General features: G+C 41.6%; 3 protein-coding genes across 3 annotated transcripts; 2 read left to right on the forward strand and 1 right to left on the reverse strand.

Moving 5' to 3' along the window:
* Positions 1 to 5,313: 5,313 nt before the first annotated feature.
* LOC135617607 (subtilisin-like protease SBT1.5) lies at positions 5,314 to 8,014 on the forward strand. The gene has a single exon (XM_065118008.1). It carries the CDS (start codon positions 5,447 to 5,449, stop codon positions 7,817 to 7,819), a length of 2,373 nt encoding a protein of 790 aa, XP_064974080.1. The 5' UTR covers positions 5,314 to 5,446; the 3' UTR covers positions 7,820 to 8,014.
* A 4,456-nt stretch (positions 8,015 to 12,470) lies between these two features.
* LOC103992333 (ethylene-responsive transcription factor 1) lies at positions 12,471 to 15,055 on the forward strand. Its single transcript, XM_009411978.3, has 3 exons — positions 12,471 to 12,885; positions 13,837 to 14,710; positions 14,804 to 15,055. Exons 1-2 carry the CDS (start codon positions 12,624 to 12,626, stop codon positions 14,661 to 14,663), a joined length of 1,089 nt encoding a protein of 362 aa, XP_009410253.2. The 5' UTR covers positions 12,471 to 12,623; the 3' UTR covers positions 14,664 to 14,710; positions 14,804 to 15,055.
* A 217-nt stretch (positions 15,056 to 15,272) lies between these two features.
* LOC135586029 (sucrose synthase 1-like) lies at positions 15,273 to 20,653 on the reverse strand. The gene is made up of 16 exons (XM_065118009.1): positions 20,498 to 20,653; positions 19,477 to 19,627; positions 19,025 to 19,154; positions 18,783 to 18,934; positions 18,474 to 18,666; positions 18,190 to 18,308; positions 17,864 to 18,080; positions 17,683 to 17,778; positions 17,398 to 17,571; positions 17,188 to 17,304; positions 16,932 to 17,098; positions 16,620 to 16,844; positions 16,211 to 16,529; positions 15,892 to 16,136; positions 15,666 to 15,804; positions 15,273 to 15,576 (listed from the first exon to the last, which is right to left on the reverse strand). Exons 2-16 carry the CDS (start codon positions 19,572 to 19,574, stop codon positions 15,517 to 15,519), a joined length of 2,451 nt encoding a protein of 816 aa, XP_064974081.1. The 5' UTR covers positions 19,575 to 19,627; positions 20,498 to 20,653; the 3' UTR covers positions 15,273 to 15,516.
* Between the last annotated feature and the right edge of the window lie 2,101 nt (positions 20,654 to 22,754).

A 22,754-nucleotide genomic window follows, 5' to 3' on the forward strand; every position in this document is an offset into this window, starting at 1 on the left:
GAGCAAGGTGGGAGTCTACAATGATTATATGGGTAAAAAAAACTGCTGCGATAAGTGTGAGGAGTTATACTTCTCGGAGGAAAAGTAATTTTATTCTGTTACGAGGAGGCCTCCTGTACCGATCACTTGCCAATTTTCCAAGTAAAAGGTCTTCTTGTATTTATCGTATGATGCTGCACCTTGACAAGTCTTCACCGAGGCATTAATGGCAAGAGCAATGAAATCGTGCTACGATGTTGCCACTGTTCACGATGCAGCTGTAGTTGTTGATGCTGCAAGCAATAACAACTGCAGAAGCAGCGGCACCACCGTCGCTGAACGTGCAGCTTGCAGGTCTGTGAGAATCCTCAAATAATTATATTTTGTCTCCATATTCAATACTCTCTTCCTGGGATTAGAGGAGACATTCTAAAGGTCATGTAACTAGTTGAAATATAATTTTGGGTATTGTCAACGAGATATAGTGTGGTCAAGGTTCAGCACGTTCAAATAAAATTATATTTGATCTCATAATATAGGTAATATGTTTATCCTTGAGTCAGGTCTAGAAGAAATTAGTTTTTGATAAAGTCCCATGTTTAACCTTATTATCAAGGTTCAAGTCATAGTTACACTAAAGAGACAACTGAGGCATCTTGTATCATATATCATATGTTAAACATTTGAATAGTCTCTACAAAACATTTTATAGAATCCTTTAGTAATTTTCAGAACTGATTTTGCGAAGGATTTTATAATATTTTGAACCATAGAATAATTTACAGATCCATAATTACTTCAAATAATATTTGTAAGACAAAGATATATTTTTTTCAATGGTTGCAAACATATATAATATATTTCTAGTACTTTTGAAAAACAAAGTATTCTATACAACAATAAAAAACCATACAAGCCACAATATATGTCAGAATCTCATGCATAATATGGAGACCTGACTCAAGGATAAACATATTACCTACATTATGAGATCAAATATAATTTTGGGTATTGTCAACGAGATATAGTGTGGTCATAATCGTCTTTGTAAAAATGACATTTTATATGATATGCAACCTTAGCTATTTATATATTATTTTTAAAAATATTCAAAAATATTGCTTTAAAAATATTTAAAAGTTATGAAGTTATAAGGATATGATATATGAATGCTAGTTTTGATAAGCTTATGTTATGATTTTTAATAAATAAAAATAATTATAAATGTTCTTATGCATTTGAAACACATACTGATTCAAAAGTGATTTATAAGTTTTTTATAAGAAGATTTATTTTCCTATATCAGCTTTGTTGGTATATGAGTTGTCGATAGTAATTATTTGCTCATATTATATTGCTTAAAATTTCATATGTTAGGAGCAAGTCACATATTGATATGCTTGAAAAAGCTATTGAAGTATTTTAATTTTTTTATTTAGATTTAATACCAATAATATTGTTATATGGATTTGGATATTGTGAACACTTAAGGATGTAATTAAATTTTATCTAATATGTTATGGATATATGAGATAAGTTTGTTAATTTTACTTTTCTCCTATGCCAATTGTGGTGTTGCACCGTTCTTCACTTTTAGCTATGTTAGGGTGTTACATTCTAACCCATATGTCGGTTTAGACAATTAAACTTTTTGAGCTCAAATCATTAATTAAAAGGGAAAAGAGATATACGGTAGTGAACGCGAGAGAGCAGCGTGTGAACGCGTGCAGCTAGCGGCAACGCAAAGAGAGAAGGAGAGAGAAAGATTAGGATGTTGAGTTTTTTGTTTGACGATCAGTGGCTAAACGTTGTCAGTTTTGATCTAAATTTTATACAGAAAATCCTTGCAACAAGCTTTACAATCCTAATAGTGTTGATATATAGTTCACCCTCTCTGAGGTAATTTTTTGTTATATCCACTTTGTGAGATCTAGAATTTTTTTTTTATGAGATCCATCTATATAATGATTATATATTATTCTTGAGCCAAGATTTATGTTCTTGATGTTATTATAATTCTCTGGTTATTCTAGAAAAGATTTACTATAAACCTGTTATCATTACTATTGATAATAGAAATTTGAGATGAACTGCAGTCCCATAGTTTTTTCCACATTGGGTTTTCCACGTTAAAAATTTAATCTTATTGTATGATTGATTTATTACTATATTATTTATGCTATGTTGGTTGATATTTGTATTTTGATATCGAATTGGTATTTGTATTTCCTGAACTACACCTAGCAATAATCTTACCATTGTCATGCTATAATATTTGATTTAAAGCTTCGACATACTTCTTCCATGCTTTAAGTGACTACAAAGTCCAAGCGATTCCGTGACTACGAAGTCTATGAAATAGAAGGTTCTTTTATGTAGCTTCGAGAGAGAAATTACTGATGATCTTTCAGCTTGGGTTAGGCTCTCCGAAAGTTTGCTAATGCTCCCAAAGGTATTCTTTTCATGAATCAAGAGACAAATTAATAGACAAATCAAGAAAGTTCATAGATCAATCATTATATACCTTTTTCTTCTTTCGAGGGAAGTCTTCCATGTATTGCTTTACTGTCTATGCTGCTACTACTAGTCTTCCTCTACCCTTTTGACAGTTCATGAAGTGGCCATTCTCGTGACTTCTACATGATCATGGTTGTGATGGTTACATCGCATGGGTGTTGTACCATGAAATTGTATCGCGCAGTGACTTAATTATGGTTGAGAGAACTCCATTTTGATCCTCTCCTCTCACCACCACTGTATACCAACACAGTCTTCTCTTTCAAACTCTTTTCGCAGTATATTTCTCAGTCATGCCTTAAAATATAGCTGACATGATTTATCTTATTTCAGCTTGTCGAATCACAGAATGATTGGAACCAACTGTTGTAGATGTGATCCCAACTTTAAGAGCAGAAAGCGACTTCCATGTCTATGAAGAAGCTGCTCCATGTGAGTTGTTTGCCCACAGGTTGCCACCAATTCCCAGTGTGAGTTGAGCATGTGGATATGCTCTGGTGTGGGCATCATGGTTGATGATGATGATGTGAAGCTTGCTGAAAACACGCTACTGTGAAAGAGATAAGCTACTGAGTTGGATGGCACTCTAAACCAGACAAACAAATTATGCAGTGAGAGTTAATACAGTTTGCCAAAAGGTTAACACTAGGGTCTTAATTCAGTCATGGTAACAGCAAACATCCCTGGACCATTGATCTTGAGCACTGACCCACAGGGTATGCTGAGGAATGCAGACGACAAATTGGATCATATAGATTTGCATTTGCATCCCCAGCTCTTTTCTTTGTGTTTAGGGTTTCATTAGTCTAGTGGTGAACTGCTGCAAGGTTTTGTTTCTTCCATTGTTTGAGGCAGACTGTCCAATAATAGGCTAATGGACTGCATATACAAGAGTACAGGATTCTCAGCGGTCCATTATCCACACCTAATTAAAGATTCAGGACACTGATACTTCCACTAGATATATCATCTCAAGATTGCAGCATTCCTCATGCATTTAGTCTGCTTGAACATACACCAGAGGAAATCTCTCCACCATGAGGCCTTGAGCATGCGAGTATTTAAGAGAGATCTAATAATTGCATGTGAGCTGTGCCCAACTCACCTATCTTCATCTCTTCCAAAGAAATATGCTGCTCTAAGCCTCTGTAGATCTGCTTTATCTTTTACTTTACTTTGTTCTCTTCCTTTTGGAAAACTGGGCTTGTCCACACCCCGAGCATCTCTCTTTACCTGTCTGCTTTAGGTGTGTTAACTACTACGTGCAACGTGTGTGAAGAGAGGGTGTTAAAAGAATCTCCATGGGTCGAACACTCGAACACAGTGCAAGGTGACAGGATCTGAAATCCACTGAGCATGCTTGAAAAGAATAACAGCTCTGGAGATGTCTGTGAACTCGGTAAAACTGCACCGACTTGATCTTGAGTTCCTTGATCATGAAATGAAGCTGATACCAATCAAGCAAACAAATGCTTGACTGTACATCAATTAATCTACACATTTCCATTGATTCCAAAAGGTAGAGCTTCCGTCTTCACATGGTGATGTATCTGAGAGAGGTGGAGGTGCGATTATTGCCGCATTTAAGCAGTGGGAAAGTTGGAGCTTTCTACGAACTGTGAAGCAGAAGAATGGAAGGTAATGAGCACTTGGATCTCGAAGAATGGTGTTACTTTTTTCCTTTGTGTAGAAGGTGGACCGAGTGAGTCGATCACCATGGCTGGCCTCCATGAAAAAGGGCCGAGATGGAATGATGGCAGATGAGATGGAAGGTCGGGGAATAGGGCGTGAAATGGCAACGCGTGGGGGAGTTCACGGGCGAGGGGGAAGGTGGATAAACATGAGTAGAGCGAACAGCGAAGGGACCACGCGGAAGACCAAATCACCAGATGTGGCGACATCCACTGCAGCAACAGTAGCTGCAGCAGAACAGGAAGAACAAGAACACCTTTCCTTCGTGATCCATCTCCTTTATCTCAGTCTTTGTGCCTTCATCTCCCACTTATCACACAAAGTGGATGTTTAGATCAACCGTTCCAGTCAACAAAACAAAACCGGCATATCTTTGCAAGATTGTGTTAGTCTTGACAATTATAATAAAGAAATCTAGTAGATCCAAACACACACGAGCAATCCAACCGTGAACTCAGAACTAAATTAATCCTAATCTATTATTGATTTCTGTCAATTTCCAGATCCTATTCCTCAATCGACGATGATCTGAGTATGCAATCTAACATTTTCTTCCTGTTTCTCCTCTTTTTGCTGATTAATTTATGTAACATCTCTCGGTAAACTACGAGACATCATTTGTATTCTTATTTGCAACTACATCGAATAACATTCCAATAAATGTTCATGTTGCTTGTGGTGACTGAAAGCTTATTGTATCCTTTTCCCTACACTGAAGGCAACATCACATGCAGATCAATCGATTTCCTATTTATTTCATCTGTATTTAAATTTAGCACGCGTCATTTAAAAATTCTAAATATTAAAAGCTATAAGAATTTTTAATTAAAACTAATAAATGTTACTTAGAATATGTTTTATGGGATGATATTAAAATTTTTGATTAGTTTTTGAATAATATTAACATTTTTGGGGAAGGACATATGTGTAATATTTAATTTTTTGAGTAATTATGATATTTCCCAAATGACTAAGGGCGAATATGTAATAATACATGAAATAAATAATAATAATAAATAAACGACAACAAATTTTTCTTAGATCATCAAAAAGATTAAAAAACAAAAAAACTCAACTTTATCACTGCCGGCATTATAAACAGACCTCTGACACACTTCACACTCATCTATATGCGTGCTGTCCTTCTTCCTCCCCTCCCTCCCTCGCTCTTCCTCTTCCTCTTCCTCTTACTCTTCCCTCCTCGCTCTCTTTTTTGTCGATATTGCTTCACAAACAACAGTAAGACACCTTAATAAAGATGGAGAGGAAACTCCTCCAGTTTGCGTGCCCACCATTCATCTTCTTCCTTCTCCTTCTCATCCCCTCGATCTCCGCCGTCGAACACCTTCAGACGTACATCGTGCGGGTGGACGCCGACGCTAAGCCCTCCATCTTCCCCACCCACGCCCACTGGTACGAGACCGCCGTCCTCGCCGCCGCTGCTTCCTCCGACGGCAGCGCCGCCTGGACTCCCGGTGGCCCGCTGATCCACACCTACTCGTCCCTCTTCCATGGCTTCTCCGCCCGCCTGTCCCCATCGGCTGCCGCCTCCCTCGCTTCCTCTCCTGGCGTCCTCGCTGTCCTCCCCGAGCTCATCCGCCACCCGGATACCACGCGGTCCCCCGAGTTCCTCGGCCTCCTCTCCTCCGACCGCACCGGGCTCCTGGCCGAGTCCGACTACGGTTCCGAGCTCGTAATCGCCGTCGTCGACACCGGCATCACCCCCGCCCACCGCAGCTTCTCCGACCGTGGCCTTGGCCCCGCCCCCGCTCGCTGGCGCGGCGAGTGCGTCTCCGGGCCGGGATTCCCGGCCTCTTCCTGCAATCGCAAGCTCATCGGCGCGCGTTACTTCTCCGGCGGATACGAGGCCACCTCAGGCCGCATGAACGAGTCCGCTGAGCTCCGGTCCCCGCGGGACACTGATGGCCACGGCACCCACACCGCCTCCATCGCCGCGGGGCGCTACGTCTTTCCCGCCTCCACCCTCGGCTATGCCCGCGGCGTCGCTGCCGGCATGGCACCCAAGGCCCGCCTCGCGGCATACAAGGTCTGCTGGGCCGCTGGCTGCTTCGACTCCGACATCCTTGCCGCCTTCGATGCCGCCGTCGCCGACGGCGTCGACGTTGTCTCCCTCAGCGTCGGGGGCGTAGTCGTTCCCTACTACCTCGACGCTATCGCCGTCGGGGCCTTCGCTGCCGCCGAGGCTGGCATCTTTGTCTCGGCCTCCGCTGGCAACGGCGGTCCCGGCGGACTTACCGTCACCAACGTCGCCCCATGGGTCGCCACCGTCGGGGCTGGGTCCATGGACCGCGACTTTCCTGCTGACGTCAAGCTCGGCAACGGCCGTGTCCTTCCAGGCGTCAGCGTCTACGGCGGCCCCGCCCTCACCACCGGCCGCCTCTACCCATTGGTGTACGCGGGCGCCGCCCAGGGCGCAGGTGACGGCTATTCCTCCTCGCTCTGCCTCGAGGGTTCCCTCAACCTGGACGCCGTGAAAGACAAGATCATCCTCTGCGATCGCGGCGTCAACTCCCGCGCCGCCAAAGGCGAGGTCGTTCGCAAGGCCGGCGCCGTCGGGATGATCTTAGCCAATGGAGTGTTCGACGGGGAGGGCCTCGTTGCCGACTGCCACGTCCTGCCCGCCACCGCCGTCGGCGCCGTCGCGGGCGACGAGATCCGCAAGTACATTGCCGCCGCGACACCCAAGTCTCCAGCCACCGCCACCATCCTCTTCCGCGGCACCCGTCTCGGGGTCCGCCCCGCGCCAGTGGTCGCGTCGTTCTCCGCCCGCGGGCCAAATCCCCAAGCGCCGGAGATCCTTAAGCCAGACATCATAGCCCCGGGGCTGAACATAATCGCGGCCTGGCCTGACAACGTCGGGCCCGCTAGTATTCCATCCGATCAACGGAGGACAGAGTTCAACATCCTCTCGGGAACGTCGATGGCATGCCCTCACGTGTCCGGCCTCGCTGCACTCCTCAAGGCGGCGCATCCGGACTGGTCTCCGGCGGCCATCAAGTCGGCGCTGATGACCACAGCCTACGTCAAGGACAACAGGGGAACAACAATGCTTGACGAGTCCACCGGCAATTCCTCAGACGTGTTCGACTTCGGGTCCGGCCATGTCAACCCGCAGCGGGCGATGGACCCTGGGCTCGTCTACGATCTCACGCCGACCGAGTACGTGAATTTCCTGTGCAACCTGAACTACACGCAGCAGAACATCAAGGCGATCACCCGGCGGGCGGCGGATTGCCGGGGAGCGAGGAAGGCTGGGCACGCCGGGAACTTGAACTACCCGTCGTTCTCGGCCGTGTTCGTGGAGGACGGGACGAAGCGGAGGATGTCGACGCACTTCATTCGGACGGTGAGGAACGTAGGCAACGGTGCGGCGGTGTACAGGGCGACGGTGCGGGCGCCAGAGGGGAGCACGGTGACGGTGGAGCCGACAGAGTTGGCGTTCCGGAGGGCAGGGCAGAAGCTGAGCTTTTTGGTGAGGGTGAAGGCGGCCACGGCGGAGAAGCTGGCGCCGGGGAGCTCCAGCGTGAGGAGTGGAGCATTGACATGGAGCGACGGGAGGCATTCTGCGAACAGCCCCATAGTGGTCACAGTTCAGGCGCCATTGTCATGATGGGAACTTGCAAGCTGCAATGCTTTTGCTTCGATGGAGTGGACAACCTGAGTCCTAGCGCTGCTGGGCTTTAGAAAGCTTCAATATATGCTAAGGTTTTTCTTCTCTTGCTTTCCTTGTCGTCGCTGTTCTACAGGACCCCTTTGTCGAGGGGCTTATATGATGTTCACAGGTATGTATATGTGTTGAAGATGAGGGTATGGTTTCAGTCATGTAAGAGAGGGAAAGTCGTCTCTGGTGCGTGGGAAAGTGTATCGACACCAAAAGCAGGAAGAGAAAAAGAAAGATCAACAAGGGATGGGAGGATTGATGAGCTCGGTGTCAAGTAACGTTCTGCTGTAGCAAAACAATGCACCGTCTTCCATCTGGCTCCTGTGCATCTGACCGAGGCATGGGACTAGTTTAGCTAGGTTGTCGCCGTGCAGTGGGGAGAGAGAACCAGTGGGGGTGAAAAGTGCTGTGGTTAATGAGCTCGGCTCCAATTTTCCAACCCTTAAAGAAGACTGCAGTGAGTGCAGATATGGATGAGCGTACCAGCTGGGCCTGCCACTGCCAGTGTCAGTGCCAGTGCAGATGACTGGAAACGGATCTGACGGTACTAACACCAGCTGGTGGGAGCAGGGATGCTTTGGAATTTGTGGTGCCACGCTAACACCTTCTCTCACAGGACGGTGCCAATGCAGTGCAGCCATTTAATTAGCTGGTCTCCGTGTGGGGATGAGATCCTCTCTGCAGTGAGGCATCTCGATGAGAAAAGATTTCAAGAGAAAAAGGTGACTATAAAATAAACACCACCTAGTTTTGGAGCTAAATTTGAGTGGCGTCAGCAGCTTTCTCACCAGTGATTTGGATCGTAACATGCCAAGACTTCCTGCTCGATCATTAGACAACCGAAGAACACAATTAAATCAATCTGCTGAATGAACGGACGCCCAGGTCGCAGGAAATCGAGCTTCCTTGATCGATGGAATTGTACCGCGACGTTATTTTCTAGGCCACATCTGCTTTCTCGGGCATATGGAACTCTTGCAAATGATTTACCATCACTACGAATCGATAAATTAATATGTGCTTTGATTGCAAGGTTTATCCTGCGATTTCTGCTGTCTGCCAAATGGACTGGCCTAAAGACCGATTGCTGGATGATTCCGACGACGAATGCATCCGGTTCTTGATCAGAGCAGAGGGTTCCAAGTGGAGTCAGCGAGGCGTAAACATCGTCTATCGGCATTGAATGGTTAGGACTGGTTACAAAGCTGGGAATCTGAAACCAGCAATGAGTTGCCACTATGTCCGGAACTACGAGTTCGTCGCGATATTTGATGCAGACTTCGAACCAAACCCGGATTTCCTTAAGCTCAGCGTCCCACATTTGAAGGTAAACACGTCCGGCAGTTCTCGATCGGTGTGAAGGGCGAGTTCGAGTGATGCTAGCTGTGCATTAATTTGTTGTACTTGTTTTGGATCCTTTGATTTTTCGGGTTTTGTTTTCCGTTTTGTGATCCATCTCAATCGATAATCTATACCTTGATCTTTGATTTACTAGATTTTCATTGTGAAGTTCCTATTTTACCTCTACCAAGTGTTGTTTAATGATGATTACGTTGCTCTTGATTTCTTCTTATGTTTTGTTATTTCTATTACATGCTAGATGTGATGATGGAGGCTACTAATGTAATATATCTTTCTTTCATGTCTTTCCCCATTAAAAATTTATTTTTTTAAATATATTTAAGGTTATTATGATCTCTTACAAGTAAACGCTTTTCAAATGTATCATTAATTTCTATCTTTGGTTACATTCTTGCAATTTTTACTTATGAAGTTATATCGTAATATTCAGTTATATTTTGTTCTATTTTTAAATTGTTTTTATACCGAAAAATAAGCATCTTTATTGTTTCTTTTTTTTTTTTTTTTTTTGGGCTAAGTTTAAAATTGAGCATATCAATCTCTTCCTTTTTCTCTTTGCTTACTTTTTCAGATTTTTCATAAATTTTATCCATATCACTTTATCATTAGTTTACTAAGGAGATTGTTTTTATTTTATATTATCTGTATTGCTTTATCATCAGATAGTTTTTATTTTGTATTATTTGTATTGCTTTACCAGTTTACTAAGTAGATGATTCTTATTCTATATTGATCTTTTTTTATTTTTTTTATTTTTCCCAACAAGTGATAGGTAAAAATAAGTTTTTGTTATAGTTTATTCTCTTTCACACTATTAATGTAGTGATTTTAAAGTAGTGTGATTTTGTTACCAAGAAATCTGTGTTGTGTCTTTGAGCAAGTCCTTTTATTTACTCATATAAGATAATTCTGGAGATATGTTAGACTACAAAACCACTTCTATCCATTCCCAGATTCTCAAGCTTACTATGGAACTCTCTCTCTCTCTCTCTCACTATGTTTTCTACAAAGTATTCCAAACCTTCAATTTTCCTAGTGAAAGAGCATCAATCTTCTTCATTTGGAGAGTACATTTCAAATAATTTTATGTTTTAGGATAATGCTTAATATAATTAGAGTAGGTAATGGCAACCACATCCCCATATGTAAGTATAAGGTTGTGCATATTTATCTTTCCAAGACCCTCCTACATCAGGAGGAAGCTATTTTTCTTATTAAAAATATTTAAATATTTATTATTCTCAATGAAATAAAAATCTTATTCAAAGTAAGAAAAATATATCCAGTATATGTGAAGGTATAAATTAGATATGTGATGGATCAGCTTAGAAGCTTGAGGACTTGCATAGACCCAAAACAAAAAGTCATGAGATGACCAACAAGAAAATGTTTCTTTTCATCCTCTCATTTCTTTGTGATTACTTTTGACTAGAAAAGTGACTTCTTATGTCTTAGATATGACACATTCATGCACCAAACTGTCCTAAGTTCATTTAACTTGGGCCAAAAAGGGGTGAAATGGTCAACACAGAATCAACATTCAACTGTGTTATTGATTATCTTACACCACCTTCTCTTCTTTGGTCATAAACCACTTTCTACTAAGATGTATCCTCATCTTGTCAACAAAATCTAATCACCATCTTGCCTGTTTCATGAATGAGATTGCATTAGAAAGAAGATAATTGCATGATTGAAAACTAGTCATGTCAATTTAATTTGTATTTTATGATTAGAATTAGACAACCTGAAAAGCTTCTCTATCTCTCTCTTCCTAAACAACTCTTGATAATGTAACATAGTGAGGAAAAAAATCCTTCTACTTCACTTATGTATAGAAAGATGATCTTCAAGAGATAAGAAATTTATTATCACTCATTCACATCCATTACATCTATCATGTCAAGTTGATCCAATATCATATCAATATATATATCTCAAATCTTGCTATAGAAACACAAACAACTTTTCCTTTATTTCTCTATAAAAATTGAAAGGTAAGCACTAGAAGCAACTACAGCATTCTTAGGTAGCAAATTGTGATGTGGTCTCCATGGTGGTGGTGTGAGGAGCCAACAAGAACCTTGACGAGGCAAGGCAATGCAGGCTCATCTAAAGAGACAAGTATCAGGCTGAGGCTGATGATAGAGATGCCATGACAGTGATGCAAAACTGATCTGTGGATGTCATCTATCATGAAATCAACCTTGATCAATTTGATCTTTGGTGGGTCTGTCTCCCCCATTTAAGTTGTTGGTGATCTTTCTAATGGAAGATAATCTCCATTAGGTCACATCTCTCTCTCACTTTTTCTTTTTCTTTTTTCTTTTTGTTAAGGTAAGTAATTTAAGATTGTAATCATGATTTATGATCATTTGCAAGCTTTTTAATGCACTCAAAGCAATAAAAATAAACTACATGCTTGCATGGCCAGTGGTGAGAAGTTTCCACGATGAACTATGCTAATTTATCTAATTTTCATCATCTAAGTGAAATAGAAAAATGAATAAAAATAAGCTATAGATTAAAGGTATAATTATGTCATGAAAGATTTGTTTATATCATGATTGAGGCTAAGTAATACCTTTAGATTATGCGACTCATCTTTGGCCCATGGTTTTGAAGAAATCATGATGGACATTAGATTTGTTCTCTAGAGAAGCATAATCCTTCACCCAATCAAACCTCCAACTCTTGTTTGTCTCTTCCTCTAGATGTGGATGTTCACAATGACAGAAAGACGCATGATGAGGTGCTCATGGCACCATCAAAGTGACTCAACAAGACAATTAGTGTGAGATTAACAATTAATTCCAAGATCCTATGTTGCGACTCATGATGTCATTTCCAATGTGATCCTTAGGTTTCCTTTTCCACCCACTCTATCACTCATCTCTCAACCCAATTCAAACAAACCACTAAAATGTCCCTCACTTCCAAGATTGATTGCAAGATTGCAAATATATATATATATATATATATATATATATATATATCTAAATTTTGATTGCAAGATTGCATATATATATATATATATATATATATATATATATATATATAATATTAATCCAAATTATTGAATATGATGATTGGTTTTTACTCTTAGCACATTAAAAGAATATTTCTAAGTATTTATAAGGGGTTATATGAAAGTTTTGTATTACGAAGGGCAAATACGACAATTCCACACTTTTGGGCGTATTAATGCATTTTATTCGCACTTACTCTCGCTATAAGCGCGTCTTTCCATTCATCTCCCCCCATCGATCTCTCCTCTCTCTCTCTATAAAGGAATAAGGTTTGTATTTGATCCATTTCTCCGCCAATTGGTGCTGTTGGAGTAGTCTTGAGAGAATCAGGAAGAGTTCGAGGAGGGATTTGAGGGTCGAGGATGTGTGGAGGGGCGATCATCTCCGACTACATTCCGGCCGGGGCGGGGCCGCTGCGGGTGACCACGGATTACCTGTGGCCAGATCCGAACAATGGCTGCGGAATGAAGGCGGGGGAGAAGAAGAAGAAGAGGAGGAGCGGTCGTGGCCGTCGCCTCCCGGCGGAGGAGACGGACGATGACTTCGAGGCAGATTTCCAGGAGTTCGAGGAGGACGGCGAGGTTGATCTCTTCCATATCGAGTCCTTCGCTTTAACTTCGGAAGGTACCATTACTAGAGAGAAAAAAAAATCGTCTTTTTAGGTCACTTCTTTGTGAAAGCACGGATTAAAATTCAATGTGCAGAAAATCTAATGAAAATTTTGGATGCGTTTACTTTATCTTTTTTAGGGTAATTATCTGTATATCATTTCGTGAATTGTGGGAACTGAGGTGATTGTCTGTTTTTCTTTTATTGTCAGAAATTTGCAGAAAAGGTACCATTGTTATTCTATTTCCTTTTCTTCCTGTCTTGTTTATGGAATGCAGATACTTTGATAAAGTGTTGATAGAAGTGTAGAATTAAAAGTTCTTTCTTTCTCACTTCCTATTAATTGACAAATCCGAATTGAAATAATTTTTGGCAAATTAACATTTTTATTGGACAGATTGAGCAGGCCGCATTTTTATTTATATTAAGATATTATGTTGTTGTTGATGGGATTAAACAATATTTTGAATTTGATTTAGTGTTTGTTTTCCTAGTCCTATCTCAACTCATATCGCAGTTCTTGGGGTTCCTCTTTTATGTGATAACCACTCCTTTTAAGCTTAATTACCATCACCTATCTCGATTTGATTTGTGTCCTCGTCCTTGCAAAACATTTCTTGAATTCCTTCCAAAGAATTCTGTGACACTCTTTCTTGTCTGCTTTACACTGATGCCCACATCACCTAAAAGTCTGGTTTACACTGCTGAAGTCCCTATTGATACCTATTACCATACGCTTATGGTTCACACCAAAGTTGCAAGTATATCCAAGTTTTGCAGATCAGGTCCATAGTTGGACTTGAATCAGTGGAATCAGAGTGGGGCTTTTTTTTTTTGTTTAGAACAATTATTAATTGAGTGGGATTTTTTGAAAAACCAACAGAAATTGATTGATCCTGTGGATTCGAGTTGTTTCTACTTGAATTTGTCAGTGCTAGATCCTCATGATATTGCCTTTGGCTGCAGATAAACCAGTCCCTACGAGACCTTCAGAGGTTGATGTACCTGCATCCAGGTCTGCTAAAAGGTACAGAAAGAATCAATATAGGGGTATCCGTTGGCGTCCTTGGGGGAAGTGGGCAGCTGAAATTAGAGATCCTCGTAAGGGAGTTCGTGTCTGGCTTGGAACCTTCAACACTGCTGAAGAAGCTGCAAGAGCATATGATGCAGAAGCTCGTAAGATTCGTGGCAAAAAAGCCAAGCTCAACTTCCCTGATGGGTCACTTCCTTGTGTCCAGAAGTCCCTTCCGAAACTAGCTGCATCAAGAACATCAAAAACAGAGATGCCCAACTATAATAAGTGCTTCAATCACCTCTATGACCCATTTCAAGATTTCTGCTCATCTTTTGACTTCATCGAAGTGGATCCCATCATACAATCTGAGAAACTGAGTTCGTTCCCAGGGATAAAACCAGCTCCACCTACTGTGGTGGCTGGGATGAATTTGCAATCTGACCTACATGAGATTAAGACTCCAGAAATCACATCAGTTATTTCTCCAACAATTTCTGAAGTTGAAGAGACAGCCTGCCTAGAAAAAGGTGTTGCTCCAAAGAAACTGAAGAACAATGTAGGACGAGCTGTGCCTACTAAGGAAAGTGCTGCTGGGAAACCCTCCAAAGAGTTGTCTGCTTATGAACCATACATGAAATTTCTGCAGATAACTTATTTGCAGTCGAGCACAGATGACTCAATCGACAACCTTCTCGGTGGTGATTTGACTCAAGACTTTAGCAGTGTGGACCTCTGGAGCTTCGACAACCTGCCACAGTTGGGGAGCAGCATCTTCTGAGGATCCTCGAGTTATGGCATCCATTATCATGTAGATAACATATAAGTGTAAGCATCACTGCTTTCATTTTGTAACTACTATCCTGTTTATGGCTTGTATTTGTCATTTGGTTTGAGCTGTCTTTCCTTTTTCGGTTGCAGGGAATGAAAGTGTTGGAGGATATAAAATTGTTGCATGGACTATCATCTATGTCACTGTACTATATCTCTGTTTGAGAGTGTTTCAAGTGTTTTGGTCCTTTTGGATTCCCCAAATGTTAGTCAAATTATCAGTATAGTAGGAAATGCTGAATATGGATTTGGCTGTATGTCTGATACTGCTAATGGAGATGCTTGTAGACATCATGGCATGCTTATTTTATGGTTCAATGGCTACCTTCCATATTTATGTTATGCTTTGATATTGCTAATTGCTGGTATGTGATGCATCTTGAGCCTTCCTTTCATCTTATAACTGGAACATAATGTTATATTAGAATGTAATTGTAGGCCACACAGGACATTAGGGTAACTAGATTGAATTATCAGTCTATTTTAAGCTAATATCCACCCTACTGATTGATCATCATATTGTCCAACTCATTACAGAGGATTGTTTAGCTATTGTGTCTGAAGCAACACAAACAAAGCACAAATTTTATTGCAGGAACTTTGTCCTTGAACCTTACAAGGTAGAATTACATCTAAAAATGGAAGAAAATGCCCCACAATTGGAATGACATGAACTCTTGTCTTGATGACATGAAAGAGAATGGCCTCACATCTTATTAATGCATCTCTAAACAAACACAGCAAATCACTCTGTCCGACATCAGTTGGGTCCATCTTCGAAGCTCTCTTCAGCAGCAGCAGCTTCAAACATTCTGTCCATCGACAGTGCTCTCCGCATCGACAGCCAGAGGAACAGAAGCAGCCTGAATCAGAGATCGCAGTGGAGAAGAAACATTTAGTATTAGCTGAGGAGGATCGACAACGAAGCACAAACCGGTTGAGATGAACTCACCAATTTACGATATTTGAGAGCATAAAACATCTCGAGGTAACGACGAGTCTCGCGTCTCTCGAGGTTGGAGACATGCTTCCAGAATCCATACACACCAGCCAATGTCATCAGCCTCTCGGAGTACAGCTTCCAAGTGTACCTACGAAATGTCCATGCAGACATGAGGGTTACAAGAACAAGAAGTCGATCGAGTCATGTTCTGGATGGAAGAAGAAACAAGCCGTACTTCTCGTAGATCCTCTGCAGTCCTCCCTGCGAGATCTTATCCCAGTGGGTGGGATCCTCCTTGCACTTCTCGAAGAAGCCAACCAGGATTTCGGCGGCTTTGTCCTTCTGATAAGGATCGATGTGGAAGCCAGAAACCCCGTGAACAATGATCTCTGCAGGACCTCCATAAGCAGTCGCAAATGTGGGCAAGCCACAGGTCATGGCTTCCACCACCGTGAGCCCGAAAGCTTCGTACAAAGCAGGCTTAGAAGACAGAACACAGACCATCAGTCGAGAATTCTCAGGTCGCGGGGTAGTAGAGTACAATGATCCATTACCTGCACAAAAGCTCCTTTAGTGTCAGCAATGTATCGGTAGAGCTCCCCGTTGCGGACTCTGTCCATCTGCGCAGAGATCCACCTGATCTGGCCATTCAAGTTGTACTCCTCGATGAGACCGAACATCTTCTTCCTCTCTGCTAGTTCCTCGATATCCTTCGATTCTTTGCCATGGTCGCCTGCCACCACAACAAGGTTTGCTAGTTCCCTCAACCTCGCATTCCTGCCATATAGCTCTACGAGACCCGTCAGGTTCTTAACACGGTCCAGCCTTGCCATCGAGAAAATGATGGGTTTGTTTCGGTCATTCAGCACAAACCTGCATGAATTCCGAGTTCTTTCGTTAGCTGAGAAAGATTAGAGAGCATGACAGAAAGAAGGAACAGAAGAAGTTGCTCGTCTTTCTCACTTGTGCTCATCATTCTCAACAGAGCTGAAAAGTAGCTCCTCGATTTCAGGATGGAAGTGGGTGAGTCTTTTGTCCACCTCAACGTGAGGGAAGTAGACTGACATATCGGCTCCAGGTGAAACAATGTTGAACTTGGGATCAAATACATTGATTCCATGTACCACGCGGTAGAGTCCAGGAAGTGTGAATGCAGTGTGAGACTCGTATTGTCCCACCGTGTCCTTGCTGCAACATCAGAGATGTGCAGAAGATTAGATTCATTGCATTTTAGTTGAAGTGATTGGAGACTTGTTGATTTCCAGGCAAACATACCTTCCAGCAATCTCTTGGAAGGTACTAGTGATGATGAAATCAGTATGATTCATGGCGAACAAATCAGCTGTGAATTGGCAAGAGAAGTGGTATTGATCATCGAACTTTTTCCAGTAGATATCGGAGTTTGGATACTTCGTCTTCTCCAAGGCATGGGCGATGGTGCACTTCAAAGAGACATTATGAGAAAACAATTAGTGATAATGCACTGCTTGGTAGAGAATGATAATAAAGCATCGTGTTTCGAGATGCAAACCTGAGTGACACCCAGTTTATGTGCAAGCAAAGATGCTACTAGATTTCCATCACTATAGTTTCCAATGATCAAATCCGGAGTTGCCTGCAGCTCCTCAGCAAGTTCTTTTGCGACATCCTGTCAAGCACAAGCAAGATGACATTGAATGAGGTGAAAGCTTCAACAGGCCATTAGTTTCAGATCTGCTCTGCTAGCGAGGGACACATTTACCTCAGTGTAAGTCTCTAGATAAGGCCATACATCAAAACGCGAGATCCATTTCCGAAGGATCCCCTTTTCGTTTCGAAAAGGAACCCGAAGAATGCTCGTGTGCTGTGTCCCATCAACCTGTTCCAGGCGCTCGCCGCAGGTAGTCCCGACTGCATCAGGAAGCAATCTAGTAACCTGGAACAGGGAGAAAGATGGATTCATGAGAAGGGCCTTTTGATTAGCATAACCAACATCCAAGTTTGTCACAGAGATGATAGATAGAAGCAGTTGAAGTTTCGTGATTACAATGAGAATGCGAGGAGTGATATCAAGGCCTTGCTGCTTTATCCTAAGAAGCATCTCATTCTCCAATGCGCGAACTTGATCAAGAATATAGACAACCTGCAGAAGAATTGGCAGAAAGATCAGGTCACACTAAGAGAAGTGCAACTTAAAGTTGAATCTCCTTTTTGTTTGAGCATCGCACCTGGCCGCCAGTATCAGGGTACCCCAAAACATTAGCTTGGGCAAAGTATCCATGTGGGGAGAGGATGACAACATTGAAGACCATTGGAATTGTTCCGAGGAACTTCTCCAGGGTGCAGGGATCAGGCGCCTCAAGAAGATCAAGGAGGAGATGCATTGTTTCGAGTACACGCTGAACTGTGTCACCCCAGCCCTTCTCAAATCCAAGCTCTTGAAACCTAAAAGAAAAGATAATAAAATGGTGCATATTATTGTCTCATAGAGACGAATTCATCTCAATCCTGCTATTGAATTTAATGATCACACAATAAGTGGAGATTAACATACCTATTGTTGAACTCTGAGTATGGAGTATCAGCAGGAATGCTCAGTAGATATTGCTCTGCCTTCCTCAGTGCAGATTGGAGGGCACGAGGACTTTGTAGTTTGTCATTGAGCATCATCACCTGCATTCCAAGCATGATACCATCATATAGAACCATCAATAGATTACAAATTATACTGGCAAACAGATTTTTGACTATTGTACTGTTGTATTACAGATTACAAATGTATGCAAGTTCATAATGTTAGTTTTAGTAATGTGAGAACGAAAAGGAGATGAGATTTACCGTTCCCTTATAACTGTGTGTTCGTAGAAATTCAAGCAGTGGATACATGCTTTCTTTGTCAACAAACAACTTCGAAGAGAGGTGACGGTTCAGAAACTGCACTCCGTTGCCAATGGATTTTGACAGTGAAGGACGCGGAAAAGAGGCATTGAAGGGCTCAAAATCCAATTCCAGCGCAAAGTTACTTTCGGATCTGGAGAAGAAGAAGAAGAAGCAAAGAAACAGATTCAATTGCTGAAGGTGAATTACAATGAAAACTACAGTGCAAGTAATTGTGTAAGTTACACAAAATATGACAGATGAACATACTCTCCATTCACTAGTTTTTCCTTGAATTGCAGGTACTCAGATGCACTTAACTCCCCCACAACGAGCTCATTCACATTCACTTGGACATATTCCCAGACACCAGGCCTTGGTCGAATAGCAAGAGCGACGAGTGGAGGTACAACTATAGCTTCCTGCATAATTCAGAATCGTCGATTGTAGAAATGCAAACAGTATGATCAACAAAGTGTAAATCTGTCTGTTTGTTGTTATCGGTGTGTCACCTGTGCAGCTCTCAGAACATCTTCAAAGACTCCACCTTTCAGCTTATCCTTCTCATCTTCAGAGAATGCTGCTTCAAACTCGGCAAGCAACTGATGCCTTTGCAGCATCCCCTTTCCCTGGTTAACATACCTGAAAATTCAACAGGTAACAGTCATATTCAGATCCACAATCTAGTAAAATCATGAATTTTATCAGCTTTTAATTGTTGCATCCATGTCTAACTCTGATAAAATGCTAATGAGATATAAAATGCTATCTATGGTCCTTCTACATCATTATCTTAAGGTTATGTGCAAATTTTTGGAGAAAATTTAGAGGCTTATATGCCGCGAAGCAATAGGAAGAAAATGAATGGTTACAAGTTGGATTTCAAGAGAAAAGTAAACCAGCATCCTTGCACTATACTATCGATGCTTGTGTAGAAGAGAAAGAGGCTAGATTGTAATCATACCTTGAGAAAACAGCAAGCAATTCATTAGGACTGGCGGAGAGGGTACCACTGAGACGCTCCTTAACACTAAGAACACGAGTCAGAGTGCGCCCAGCCATGGCTTATCTCTGCACCTTATCTAAGCCTTTAGAAGTCACCAAGCTGCAAGAACCTAAAAGAGAGAACCACTGGTATAAGAAGCCACCAATGCAAGACTCCTCACAAATAGGAGTTGGAAGAATTGACTGGATAGCTGGACCAGACCATAAAGTTGAAAATCTAGAAGGGTTGCAAGTATGAACTTTTGACTTGTAACATTAATCAAACAGCTATAAATCTATCGATAACAATTGAGAAGAAACCAAAAAACATCTCCTGCTCAATCCATTTACCAAAGGCATAAATTCCACATACAAATTAATGAACAAAAAGGAAAGCAGGGAAAAGGAAAGGGATAAACCAGGAAATAAGAAAACAAGGATAGATTAATGGCAAGGACAGGAGAAAACCAAGAAACAGGACAGTTCTCAAGAGAAACAAATCTTGGTTATGCATGTGGAAAATTTCTTTCTCATTGTTATCAATCCCACCAAAGTGGCGAACATCGATCCAAGAAAGGAAGGAAGATTCGAAGGAAAGATTTCCCATTTTCCTGTCAGAAACCGAGTGGTCTTCGACCTCATAACATATTCCACAAGAGAAAAACTTGTAAACAAGAAAAGCTGGAATCTTTCCAACCGTAGTTGAGTCCCAAAGGATCTAGTCCAAAGGATGTTCTTTGACCATAAGATTCTGGCTTATGATAAGGAAAAGAGCAAGTATAGGGTTTGCCTTGGCTCTGTTCTTGGATTAAGAGTAGGGTTGACAAAGATCAGACAAGAAAAGGAAGCAATGATCTGAGCTTCTCAAGACTAGATTTGGTAAGGAAAATAAATGGTGGAGAGATTTGGGGTAGGCGCAAAGAAAAAGATGTAGAAGCTATCGTTTTCCTACTTCCATTAGGCAAGGATCAATTATTTCTCCTCGGGAAAGCGACATGTACCCTCAGAAAGACTGAAGCAGAGATCGCAGAAGCAAAAGCCAAGCGGAACTAGGAGACACGAACACGCAATGGAAGCGATACGGGGACGAAGAACCGAGGACGAATGAGGGGAGGCAGCGCGCTTCCCCCGCTTTTATACAAAGAACAAGCACGAAACAAAGATGTCTTTTCAATGGAGAAGAAAGAAGGCACTTTTCGCCACGAACACTCTCCTTCGTGGACGCTTCTCTCTTTCTCTTTCTCTGCTCGTCATTCTTCGCATGAAGACCACTTCAAAATCCATCAATGGCTTCCTGTTTCGTTCACTGTGCAGCTGCTGCAAAACCACTGCGCCATTTCTTTATTAGCAGCATCAAGTTCTTGAGACGGGAAACACTTGCACTAATTCTCTTTCTTAATTTCCGATGATTTTTTTGGGTCGTTTTGATTGTTTTTTGACTTCGGAATAGTGCGTGACGAGTTATTAGATGCAAGAAGAAAAAAAATGTCTGCTTGTTTGACCAGGCTTCATCCTCATTGAACGAAGAATAGAGAAAGGCAACCACAAGTACCGCAAAATCTAGATTAATCACGACTAGTTATAGCTTTCATTAGCTTTTGATGTTCCATAGATCAAGGGAGTTGACTTTGGTTCAAGAATTTACATGAAATTTCCGTGGAAATCGGCGCCTCCCCGTTCGCAGCGACTCAAATCAAGAACAGTAAGATTGTGACGCCATGACGTTGAGAAGCTTCAACATCGGTCGGCTGCCCGCCCGCCCGCCGACCGCAAACCAGCGGCCGAGGAAGAGGATTCAACGTTCGCCGCGTGCAGGAGGCTGGCGGTCACGGCCGGGACCCGGCCGGCGGAGGGTCAGCGGCGTAGACCATCCGTGCCGGCGTTGACCGCATCTGGCGAAGCACTTCGGCGGGTATCTCTCCTCCACCCGGCTCGCCTACTCGCGTGGCGATTGCACACGAGGCAAGTGCCCCACCGTGGGGCCTACTCAATGTCTCTCCGCGAAAACAAGTGGGCCGAATTAGTTAGAATTGAAAGAGAAGTCGTTAATAACGTTATTGCCTTCTTCGAAAGGAAAATATCCTCTTAAAGACTTACTACTTGTGATATGAATGTGAAGATTGCACCAAATTGGCCACCAAATGGTTGCCCAACTTAATTGTGGTTGACAAATCAAGATTAATAACATTTGTGCTAGAGAGATTTGGCCCATGTCAACATGATTTCCATTACATGTATCTTAAATGCCAACTAATCAAGACATTGTCAACTCTTTTGTCAACGCAAAGGCATTCATTTTGCTTGCGTAAGCTCATTACATGTACTTGCCACATTAGCATGAGCCCATTGTAAGACACTTTGCATGCCAATTATAATTGTCATCTACTTTAATGATCCATAATTGTGTAATCTTAGGAGGCAAAATATGAAACGGAACTTCCATCATATTAAATTCTATGACATCAAAGACATGATGTTGATTATGATGAGGATAAATATCCCATTGACTTGAAACTTATGTACTAGTGGTGGGGCCTAAATCTGAGTCAGATTGGGGCCATTTCATCTAATCCTTATCCTTTTGAGGATTCAATGGCATGCATATAACCCCTACAATTATAAATGATATTGACGGTCTAATAATTTGATGCATAAGACAATCACCACATTTGATTAGACCCACTTGTGGTAGCTAAAAGTCAACATAGCTAATTAATTTGAAAGGACAAGGAAGGGGAAGACATTTTGATGAATCCAAGAGCATGGATTTTGATGTAAGAACATTGTTTAAAAGATGTCATCATCACATGGAGTGGAAGATAATAATACTTTGTGTTCATAGCTATTATTGTAAGCTAGTCAAAAGACTTATTTGTTCATGGGGAAATTAATTAATGATGCAAATAATAGTATATATTTCTTAATTTTCTAATATCATCCTTAATAGAGATTTTTATATTAATGATGATAAAATATCATAAGATATTTTATGTCGGGTGTTTGTGTAATTGATTCATTTTTTTATTGAAAATTTGATTCGTCTTACTCAAATTTATTATGAAGATATTGACTATACATTCAAATTTCACAATCACTATTTATCATTTAAAAAAAAGAAATTAAATTTGTAAAAGAATATTAATAGAAACAAAATGTATTAAATTTATGGAAGAATAGAAAGCATTCCATCTCAAACTCAATTTTTTAAATGCCAATCTTATATAAATTTATGATACCTTTTATTATTCAATTTTTATG

The sequence above is a fragment of the Musa acuminata genome, chromosome BXJ2-7, assembly GCF_036884655.1.
Source record: "Musa acuminata AAA Group cultivar baxijiao chromosome BXJ2-7, Cavendish_Baxijiao_AAA, whole genome shotgun sequence".
NCBI lineage: Eukaryota > Viridiplantae > Streptophyta > Magnoliopsida > Zingiberales > Musaceae > Musa > Musa acuminata.

Coding starts and splice junctions, on each gene's coding strand:
- LOC135617607 (XM_065118008.1), top strand. CDS start 5,447: ATGGAGAGGAAACTCCTCCAGTTTGCGTGCCCACCATTCATCTTCTTC.
- LOC103992333 (XM_009411978.3), top strand. CDS start 12,624: ATGTGTGGAGGGGCGATCATCTCCGACTACATTCCGGCCGGGGCGGGG. Junction 12,886..13,836: donor CTTCGCTTTAACTTCGGAAG/GTACCATTACTA, acceptor CTTTGGCTGCAG/ATAAACCAGTCCCTACGAGA.
- LOC135586029 (XM_065118009.1), bottom strand. CDS start 19,574: ATGGCTGGGCGCACTCTGACTCGTGTTCTTAGTGTTAAGGAGCGTCTC. Junction 17,099..17,187: donor ATAAACTGGGTGTCACTCAG/GTTTGCATCTCG, acceptor GTCTCTTTGAAG/TGCACCATCGCCCATGCCTT. Junction 15,805..15,891: donor CTGCAGAGGATCTACGAGAA/GTACGGCTTGTT, acceptor GACATTTCGTAG/GTACACTTGGAAGCTGTACT.